The following is an 11818-nucleotide window of genomic DNA, read 5'->3' on the forward strand; positions in this document are numbered from 1 at the left end:
CATTTTGGCGTTGTGTTGATTTGTGTTGAATTAATATTCAAACATAAACCAAAACTGTTTCAACCTGGAACCACAAATAACCACCTTAAATAAGTCATGGCAGTACCTTTACTGTCATGACTTTTTTACCATCATGTAAACAAAGTCATTGTTCATATCATCAGCACGACAGCAGGTAAGTGTGTATTATAGGTTGTATCTAAGGTAGCATTACACAACAACTGAATAAAATCATGCTAATAAGGTAGTATAGTACACAAAACAATAGAGGGAAACCAACTGATCAAGGGAAGCTTTGTTTTCTCTTCTTCACAAAAAAATAAATAATCTACATTTCTTTGACAGCAGGAAGAGTAAACAATATGCAACATATTGTATTTTCACTTAATAATAGCTTTAAAATGTGCTGGATTCATAGCTGTGTCTCATTGAGCTTGGTAAACACTCAGTTTAATGTATAGCTCAGAAAACCTCTACCTGTGACTAGCGGAGCGGAATAAACAAGGTCCCACACAAAGGCTTGGGTTAAATGAATGCATGACCAGTCTCAGCTGCCTCTTATTTCAGAGCATTTACAACGTGCAGACTTCCCTATTACTATGGAGCTCGTAACAGCTGCAGACTATAATAGTCCTGCACGTTTCTAATTTTGACCCCTTCAGGGATCATCTGTGCTTCGGTGAGTGCGGTGGAAAAAACCCAAACAAAAAAAACTGAAATGTGGAGGCCATTGCATGTCACTTAGCTGTGAGGCTTCCTTCTACACACAGAGCAAGACCTCCACTTTAGTGTAAAGACTTATGACAGTTAATAATAACTGACTAAAGGGAAATTCCACAAGTCATGTATCCTGTTTAGGTAGTACAGATCCGTGATGGCTTCACAGATAAGGAGGATATTATTTGTAGTAGGAGTTAGTATTATGAAATATTTTTAGTTCTGGTGGTAGTAGTATAGATTAAAACAGAATTAAACATGACAGTTTCAAGTTCAATAGTGATGACTGCAACTTAACAGAAAACTCTGTCAAGAAGGATTTTTTTTTATACATTCAGGTAAAAGAAATTCAATTGAATAAAGATTTCATTGGGAATAAATCATAATACCTTAATGCAGTATTGACAGTTTTATAAAATGGGCAATTTATATAATAAAGGAAGCAACTAGAATACAAACAAGAACACTATTAATCAAATTGAATTAAAAGTGCTACTGACTGGATCCATTTCAGTTATAAACGACAGATTTTTCAATAGGAAATGTAGGCAGAAACCTATGATAAACACCAAGCATAAACAACATCTGCCAACTTACAAATCAGACAAGCCAATAATTAAGCACACAAAATTCCATTATATATATGCTGTGCATTTCATGCAGGTATTTTTAGTATACAGTAGGCTGTAAAACTGGTTAGATTTCATGTCTACATGGTATAAAGAATGGTTAATAAAAACAACAGTAGCAGCTTTATGAAATTAAAAAAATAGACACATAGAACACGTGTATCAGCTGATATACACCAGGAAGTTTTAAACACTTTTTCAGGGCAATTCAAATTGGCAGTAAAAGTTGACATTGTCTCAATTATTGATAACTCGTGTTTCCAACAAATGTTTGATGGGCAACATCTCAAATTTCAGCAATTCAGCTATGTGCTTATGTGTTAAATAATATTGTATTGTAATATAAATAATATTATTTCAATGATAGCTACAGACAAGAGCATGCATTGTACATTTTGCAGTTGATTTACTGTTAATCTTGTTAACAAAGACGCAACATTAATGCAGTGTTAGAAATGTTGAATATAAAAATAAAACAATTATTGATGAATACAACAATTTTGCAGAAACTCTCAGAAAATCATCCAAAATAGCAAAAATGGCTTCATTCCCAAACTCTGGAACATTTCTAGACTATACTTTTTACACTGTAATTAATACACAAGTCTATTCAACATTACTAATGTTATATTATAGCACCTGCTGAAATGTTCTGGGCAATTTAAAGTTACTAAAAATAATTTTCATATGTGAAACAGGAATTCACTACTAGTTCAGCTTAAAGGCCGATACACCAAAACTAATACAGAGACACAGAAGGTTCAGCAGTTATATTGCTTTCCTTAGAAGTGCCTTAGCAGGATTCAAATAGTGGAGATCCATCTGTCCATTGCAGGACAGAACACATGCACATAAACCCACACAGCTACTGGGAAGAATATGCAAAAACCACACGGATTTGAACCTGAGTGCCAGGAGTTGTGCCACCCCAAATAGCGGAGATATTGTGGAAGATTAAAACTGTTAAAATTGAGCAGAATGTTTACACCATCACAGGTGCTTCAAGTGACATTAAAAGGACTACAATTTTGCTAAAAAAAAGAAAGAAAAAAGAAAAGGAAGTCTTGCGAGACAAGTTGTTCAGCTGAGGATGAGCTCTGATCATTAAGCAGTTTGTTAATTCATCTCAATGCATGGCATCATAGTGTGAATCACTGCCAGTCGCCCCCAAATAGCCTGCTTCCTCCCTGCAGACACACACTTCCTCCAGAAGATGAACAAAGACAGACAATAGTTGCAGAAGGTTCCACAATTGAAAAACTTAAATAAAAACTACCCGAATACAGAAAAGGAACATTAATATCATGAAAGCTAATTGGACACCCAAGCCATTATATGGGTTATATACAACATGGGGTCTCACAAAATCAGGGCAGGGCTAATTAATGCATGTTGATTAAGGGATTTATCAAGAACAGACAGACATTCACTTCACATTTAATCAATATTAATTAAACAGCAAACCCATGTGGCTTTATCTTCACATCTAGCAAGCGTGTGAAATGCAGATGGCTACCTCTGAAATCTAGACGTGTGTGTGTTGCAGTCCCAGGTGTTGCTGTTTTACATTTGCCCTTCCCACACATATTGCTTTCTAATAAGGCTCGTCAAGAGTTGAGCTGTAAGATGAAGAGACAAAAGGTATCAGTTTTAATAAGCCACCTGAATTGGGCTACAACCCATTTATTATTTTGGCATTCATCTTTGTAGTTAGCTTTATTATTTATTATTAATATAGCAGTATCATTTTCATCAAGTTCATAAAAGACTGCCTTACCACATGCAAACACCTACAATGGAGCTCCACAAGGGCGATAGCACAGTTTTATAAAAAGTGTAAAACCTAGATTACAATGAATTGTTTCCAAAGAAAGAAAGAAAAACATATTGTGAGTCTGCCTATGATTTCATTTTTCATTAAGGAGCAGTTAATAAATATTGCAGAACCCCTTTTCATTAGATCTGTTGATCACATTGTAAATCCATAAATCATACTTTACCTCTGCTGACATCCCAGGGATCTTTCATGGTAAAAAAAAATGTAATTATGAGAGTATCTTGCTTCCCATGATGTCAGTGTCTAATTAATTTATTGGCAATTCAAAATACTTAACCTACTTAAGAATGAGCTTCCTTGTGTTTTCCTTAAAGAATTACATAAGTGTGCTGGTAAAAATATGACAGTTTAAACGTTTCAGATAACCTCCTTCTCCTCTTGGTATTTTATGTGAGAATGATTAATTAGATTGTACCTCACACACTTTCTATGAACTTCATGCTTCTTTTATTAAGCAGTCCCTAAAATATGCAACTACAACAAAAAATGATCTTTATGGAGATACAGGTTAGCGTGAAACTATAAAACATATAATACATTCTAAAGAGCCTTCTAAATTCATGTTCAGAAGTATTTTTTTTCCTGACAAGGGATAAGCCATGTTTGTACCACTCAAGGTCTAACACAAAGTCACAAAGTAAAGTATGACACCGACAAAATTGATTTAAAATGTTTCTGCAAATTCTGTTCCTCGTGAAAACGATTTGGGCGCTTAATTTGATTCAGCAGTGTCTCAAATATGCTTTAAAAGGGAGCAATCAGCAAAATTCATGGTCTCAATTGACACATTAAAACAAAACTACACAGTTTAGTTGAGTCTGGAGCTGAGGAGATTATCAGATGGTATCGACAAAGTCAAGTTCCAAAATGAACAGAATCGCCATTCGACACAAGAGAAAGAAAAACATCTGGATGAGATTCTGGGATCAATTAACTACTAAACAAGAGTGATGAGCTCCAAATGGCCACCTCTCCCTTCTAACATGTCTTCCTCTCCAACAAAAACAACAAAATGAATGTAAGGGCACTAATACTAGCTCAATAGCTACATCAACTAATACCTTCTGTTGTGCATTAATTGTTCTAATACAGATGTTTGCTTGGAGGTTAGCAGGAAAACAACATATGAATCCTTACATGCACCTGGGCACCAAGCCCAATTGACCAAGTAACTTGTTTTAGCCCTAATCACAACTTATTGTGCTCCAAGAACACCAGATGTCTTGAGCATAAAAACAGCAGCTTGAGGCTTATAATGACCAAATGACACACACAAACACCATCAGGTCTACACTGCACACAGAATACAAGATAAGCAGTTTAAAATAAAATAAAAAGGGCTTTATTTTTCCAGCAGCAGACATTATTTTAACACAAACGTGACACTGTATTTAATACACAAAAAACAAAAACAAAAACACTGAAGCACTGTGTTATTGAGCTAGGAATATGAAGTACTAATTTGCTTAAATGTTGCATAGATTAACTGTAATTTCAAATCAGCACTTTGAATTCTCTCAAATTAAGCCCAATCCAATTGTATTCCCTTTATCTTCTTTTTCTTCTGAGTCCAGGATGAAATGACCATACTCTTAACATTGCTTCAACTTCATTACCCCTTCACACTCTATGATCTTCATGATTATGTTTTCTCACCTGGAGTTTTCCTGCTTCCACAAAACAAACAGGCAGCTTCACCTTAATAAATACATCTTATACAGAGAATCCACAGTTAAGAGAATTGTTACGAAGGACTCAACTATAATTAAAAAATAATAATACAGAGGGGAGATTACTCTAAAAAGCCTACTCTGGAAACCCGCTTTTGTTTATAAAGGAATTGATGGAATTTTCAAAAACAGGAGTCATGGACATTTACTAGAAGCAGAGAGATGAAATGTGATGGTTCAATGTGATAATAAATCAGCTGACAAAGTAAAGAACAAGCTCATTTCACAATAATCAATGCAACACTTGACAATCTTGAGACTCGGGTAATGTATTCAAAGGTAAAATGACAATGAGGGTGAAAACATTGAAGGCGAGAGTCATGATCCCATCCTAATGTCATAAGCAGATTGATGAATTCAACATATCTTAACATTTATATGTGTGGTACAACAAAACAAAAAACCCAAACATTTCATATTTCAAGTAAAACCCACATAAAACTGAACAATGTTGTTGTTTTTAGAATGTAATGTACAAATGATAAAAAACATGACTATTTCATGAACTATTTACAGTCTTTTTAAAATAGACACCTAATATGGTGTGGCCGTCATTCATCATTGGATCTCATTTGAGAAGGAACTGTTCCTTATTGAGTTTTGCTGGTGGAGGGGATGCTTGATTGATGCACACTGAACAATAAGAGACAAAGAGTGCCACAAAAAATACAATATAAAAATGAGCAAGATTAAATACTGTATCAGGCCTATCAATGTTCTTTGATAGGTAATCATATTAATCAAACATGTTTTAAACGATTCATTAACACAGGAAATGAAAAAAGCAAGAGCAGAAAATCGGCCATGGCTTTTTTCATGGTCACAGTTGTGGTTTCTCCTCAGGGAAAGAAAACACCTCCCCAAAAACATGACAGAAGAGAAGGCAGTTTCAGAACCTTCGTATTACTAGTCTGTTAAATCGAATTCCTGGGGAGTATAGTTTAAAACCGTATCAGACGACAATGCCTTGTGTTTCATTATACGGTTCTGAGGTTGAAACACGAGGACACATACTGACCTGTGCAATAATCAGCAATAATCTGTGCTCTGGTCAAATTCAGGTTTGATTCAATTGAAGATGCCGTTGCAGTTCATCTAATAACTGTCAATTAAAGTAATTGCACAATACAGAAATGCTACCAAACAACTGTTTACATGACAGTCTCCCATATAGAATAATAAAAATAGACTTTGTTTTCTAAAACCACACCAGGATTTAAAAGAAAGTGGTGAGGATTAAGCACTGGTTAGGCATTTGCAATGGTGTTTTTATTTTGAGCACATCAAAATAAAAGTCAGACTTCCTGGCCTGTATTCTGAAATATAAAAGAAAACAAAAAGAAAAAAGTGTTTTCTGTGCCTGTAGCTGTGCACAGTGAGTGATTCTGGAAACAATGGGTAGATGATAAAACCATACACGTCAACAAACCATCTTACAATAAGCAATTCTTTATTGAGATAACTTTTGACTGTCCTGCTTTTCTTTAAATATGATTGAACAGAACCCCCATCCCCACACAAAAAAGACTGTTTCTGTGTTTCCAAGTGTCTGCAGGACTCCTCACAAGAATCTCACAGGCTTTCTTATGCAGGTAAACAAAACCCCATCCAAACATGAGATCAGGATACTTCGTTGTCACAAGACAAACTTGGTGATCGAAAAGATCTAGTACGCTGTGCAATTTGACAGAAACGTTAACGGGTAAAAATAAACATTTACACAACGTTGCATTTGCCTTGCAGCGCACTATAATAAGTGTGCTACACATACTGCTCCAGTTTTCCCAGACTAAATTCAAACCTCAATTGATTGCTTTTATGTATTTACAGAGACATAAATGCAGTTTGCAATGACACACACGGAATAACAGTCTCCAACCCCAACCACACACTTTTGAGAAGCTCTGGGAGGCGTGTGTGGAAATGGGACAGCTGGTTGTCTCTGTCTGCACCCACCCTCTGGGGGTTAGTGTCCTGGCATTTGGTGGTTGACTTGGGAGGAGCTGGATCCTAAGAAGCCCAGCCTCTGCTTGTTCTTTCTCTGCTCTGTCATCTGCAGAAAGAGGAGAGGAAACGGGATTAAAGCCTGTCGGTGTGAACCTGACAGCAAATGCAAGAAAGGTAAAGACCAGCATTACACACAGGTCAGACCTGAAGGCTGATTATGTTGTTTTTGATGCACAGTGGCTTTTGCTCAATGGTGAACCACATGAAAGAATTTAACGAGATCACAAAAAAGGCACTAGACTACATCGAGACTTTGTGCTGTCCCCCTCCCCTCTTCCTTTTATTAAGTGTGCTTTGAAAAAAAAAAAAAAAAGTTATCTGCTTTCATCTTTGAGAACTTTTCTCCACCCAATCAGAAACCATTAAGTCTCAAAGTCTTGAAAAGTTCATTCAGCAATTCTCAATCAGCTGTTGTACAGACTGACAAAATAATTTAACATTTCTTACTTGCCATTGAAGGTTCTTGCCATTATAAATATTTGTTATCAAGCAGATTATTAGTGTTCTTTTTTTTTAGCCATTTGAATAATATTCATGCAATTTAATTAAGACGCAAAGGTTTGGTATTCATACCACAACCACATTGCTTTGGCCAACACTGCTGTTGTGTAGATGTCTGCTCAGGGGTTTGGGTCATGGTAGTAATGGTGGTAAATAACCTATAAAAACATTACGATATGTCGAGCCAGCACTATATTGTACACTTGGCTCCAGTTTGGCCTTTCTATAACCTAAAGCTCTTCTAGTCAGAGCGATGGAAATTCTCAGGTGGATCTGTAATATCTTATTTTAATTAAGTCTCGCCATTCTTTTAATCACAGCAAAAGCAACATGAATTAATGTGTAGAAGCACTTCAGGAATAAAAAAATCTATTACATTATCCCAAGTGCAGAATTTAGAAAAATGCAGAGTTTTCAGAAATGTTATGTTTTCCCGGAGAGGTACAGCAATGTTCGTGTGTGTAAAAAAAGTGTATAAAAGTTTTTGGATTTTCTGTTTGCATGTTAGGTCTGACATACTGTCTATACTTTTTCTCATCATATTTGTTTCTTCTTTTTAAACTGATGGAAATGGGGGGAAAAAAAACCGGGATGCATACCTGTTCTTTCAGCTCAGAAAGTTGGCTAGACAGCTGTGTCACAAGAGACACCGTGCTGTCTAGCTTCTCCTGCAGTATTCGGATCTCATTCTGCTCACTGTCACCTTCATTGCTAACCAGGGACATGGCTCGCATCCGAGGGAACCAGTCCAAGTTTTTCTCCTGGAGGGGGCGGGGGTTAAAAAAAAAAAAAAGACAACATTAAATATTAAACAGATCCTGGAGCAAAGCAGGTTCCTGCTGTTATAGGAGATGAATCACAGATCATTGTATGGATTGTGCCTTCTAACCTGACAGTCAGTCCACTCTGCATTTTGGACTCGAAAAAACATTCTTATCTTTCAAAGGTAAGTCTTGTGATTCGGAAATACTGATCTTAAAAAGCAGTGAAATACACATTGAATGGTGTATTTTATCCTCATATGGGCAAGATTACAAGAGCACTATTACAAATTAGGCCATCAATTCTTAGTTGATTGAACTTATAAAGAGACAAGTGCAAGCTTTAAAAGAATAACATAATATCCCCATATTTAAAAGGCTGTCTGCCAAGCTTTTTGTATTTATGGCATCTACATGGTCCAGAACAAAATAAAATGGCAAACATTTTTTTCAGATGTGTTAGAACAACAGGTAATCTATATTTTTATGTACAGCATATACAAACATACAGTGCCTATAGGAAGTATTCACCCCCTTGGACTTGTTCACATTCTGCTGTGCTGCAAACTAAAATATTGCCTCAGGAGGGTGAATACTTATCTAACCAAGACATTTACAATGTTTTCGAATTAAGGAGAATAATGACAGTGATAAGGCACTGCTGTGCCCCCGACCCCCTGTAAGCTTTTCTTTTTAAACAAAGTATCTGATAGTACAGTCAATAGTGACACTGACAGAGCTGGAATAGCCTGGAGGCAGCCGGTGCGTGCTTCCACTTCCTGTAGGAACTCAAATCAAGCCATCAATTGTATCCTGCATCTTCAAACCTCAATACTCACATTCAGAGAAATTCACCAGCAAGTGAAAAAAGCTATGCAAGCCTGCAGATGGTATTATTAAAAGGATTTATTTTGCTAAGACAAGAAATCCTGTAGTAAAGCAAAAGTAGATCTAAGTACTCAAAATGTTCAACATGTTTTAAACAAACAATGCATTTGCTGGAATATGTCCTCTGCCGCTATAAAGCCGAGCATGATCTTCCATCTGTATTGAAATAACACTACCCAGTGACTGGGAGCCAGTCTCTTTTCTGTCTCAGTTTGCGGCAGCCTTATGGATCGGTTATACAATCCCTCAGCAAAGCACCAGTGATCTAAATGGTTTAAAGGCAACTAAAATATTGAGAAAATCTCCATATGGCGCAAGATTTTTTTTTTTTCTTCTCTAGTTACATAATGAGTTACTGCAGGGAACATGTTTTCCCCCATTCTTTCTTGTTTAGTACAAAAGCATCCCTGCAAAATACTGCATATGAAACAGGAAGGAGAAGCAGAAAGACAGGCAACACCTATGAAAATCATGTCAAAACATTTTGACAATTTGTGCTGACATCTCTTTAAGTACATATTTCACTACCCATTTGAGACCAATTTGTTTTAATTCCTTAGTCATATTTCCTGATAACATTTCAGCAGGTCAATTACACTTGAACCTACAAATGATAGACAGGACTCTAATGTTGTATTGTGAAGTATGGTGGAATGCCAATTTAGTACACCATTTGTTGGTATTCTGGCTGTCACTTCATTCCATGTGGAATATGTGGAAATCCAGCACTCACTTCTGCACTCCACTGTACCGGAGGGCAACAAGGAAGAGATCTCTAATGTATAGACATCCTGGAAATGTCAGAAAATGACTGGCAGAAGTTTAATTATTAGAACTGATCTGCTTCATATTCACTTAGCATTATGACAAAGTTGGCCGAGTGCATTATATTTACCTGGTTACAATAGTACATTTGTGTCAATTACATGTCGTCCAGCAAAAAATTTAAAATCCTTTCCAGACTTTGCCAGTGTAAAATGCTAGCTCTGTTCTAGACAGGAGTCCTGAAAACATTCAATCAAAGCTTGTATAATCAAATCTCACAATGTTGTGTTGTTTCTGTTGAATTGCATAATAAAATGACTGAAGCAATTTTAACTGAAGACTGCAGAACACAGTCTGCAACAACAACCAGTTGGAAATTAATGGAGATTAATGAAAAGAGAGGAAATCCATCAGGTAAGGCAGATGATATCTCGATCGAATTATTTTACATGGACAAGTATAGTTAAAATGAGTGCTAAACATCAATAAGACTTCAGGTAAGAAAATGCAGAAGTGAAGAATTAATACTGATAGTAGTTATACAGCAATCTAGTTTCTATAACACATCCTAAAGGTTTAAAATACAATATACTTTTAATAATGAATAGTTCAAAATTCCCTAAATGGCAAAATAGAAATAATGAGAAGGTAGTCATCACATTTCTTCTCTGGTCTATTATCTAAAAAATCGCTGATATTAACATTTTAATTGTCCTCCTTCTGTGCATATTACACTGACTGCAATGGCAGGCGAGTGTAGCAAAACAGATGCTGATGGATCCTGGGAGAACGAGAGATAGTTCCCTCAAGTCCCATGTCTGCGCAGCATGCAAATGTCCCAATCTAGAAACAAGCCGATATTAAGCCATATGTATGCACATCAGATCCCGTGCATTGTAGAGAAGACTGTTCAAATTCATTGCTTCTCTTAAGAAGCAGTGTGAAACCTAGAGAGGTAGGAGGCCAGGAAATTCACTTATGCCAGAGATCAAACAGTGTTTACAGAATGATAGTCCTGGCAAGGGAGTCGCATGGGGGACAAGAAGATGAACCTTAAGTATTAAAACCCGGCACAGCGCTGGTCTTTAAGGGCAAACAAAGTGATGTGTCACATACACAGCTGTTCTCTATCTTTTTCCTACAGTTGTCACCATGGTGCCAAGATAATGAATACCAAATATCTTCTGAACAGTTCTCATTTTCTTCCAAGAATGCAAAAATGCTCTTGTCTGACACAAATCTAAATTTCTATCTCAGACCAGGCTTCAGGTAGCGGATCAAGAACCCTGGGGGGAATATATTAAGCCACCAGTAATCCCCTAAGCCTTTGGAGGTCTGAAGGACTCCTGGGTTGAACCTGGAATTTCTTTTTAATCGAAAATCTTTTATTACTTTCCATTGCACTCGGCTGCAGCTGCGAGGAGGGTCCATCTGGACGGGAAATGAAATGCTCATCTACAACATTAGCCATCAATCGAGAATCACGCAAGCAGGTGCAGACAACATGAGCAAGACATGTCAAAAAATGTAATTGTTAGAATATTAATTGTGACGGCCAACCTGATACTGCTTATGGTGTGTCTGTCACTTTCAGAACTTTTAATTCATTGAGAAATATACAATGTGCTCTGTGGGAAAATGCTGATAATTAAAGTACAGCAAACCCTGTATAACTTAGAAATTCACCCCACAAAAGAAATAAATAAAATAGAAGGCTGTTGATTTGAAAGCTCAAAAATGGTTAGGAAATCGCTTTTGTGCAATTTGGAGCCTACAATTCAGTTAATTTCCTTAATTTAGTAAATAAATCTTCTGTCTTAGCATATTTATGTCACAATATCCATTTAGATTAGAAGATTATGATTTGGAGATTATTATTTCACAAAAATACTGAGCAATTTGATATAGACATTGTGAAAGTTAAGCAAAGTAAATGAGAATCATCAAATTATCAGCAAAAGATGGGTATGACAAATTCTACTT

At 36.3% G+C, this 11818-nt stretch overlaps 1 protein-coding gene across 3 annotated transcripts in view; it reads right to left on the reverse strand.

The window, feature by feature from the left end:
- Positions 1-4502: 4502 nt before the first annotated feature.
- itpr2 (inositol 1,4,5-trisphosphate receptor, type 2) overlaps positions 4503-11818 on the reverse strand; it is a 136462-nt gene continuing 129146 nt past the window's right edge. For all 3 annotated transcript variants that reach the window (XM_066705381.1, XM_066705382.1, XM_066705379.1), the window contains 2 exons: positions 8021-8182; positions 4503-6966 (listed from right to left, as the gene is read on the reverse strand). In XM_066705381.1, coding sequence (XP_066561478.1) covers positions 6880-6966; positions 8021-8182 — 249 coding nt within the window. In that variant the 3' untranslated portion in view covers positions 4503-6879. The remainder of the gene's footprint in view (positions 6967-8020; positions 8183-11818) is intronic.

This window comes from Amia ocellicauda, chromosome 5, assembly GCF_036373705.1.
Source record: "Amia ocellicauda isolate fAmiCal2 chromosome 5, fAmiCal2.hap1, whole genome shotgun sequence".
Taxonomy (NCBI): domain Eukaryota; kingdom Metazoa; phylum Chordata; class Actinopteri; order Amiiformes; family Amiidae; genus Amia; species Amia ocellicauda.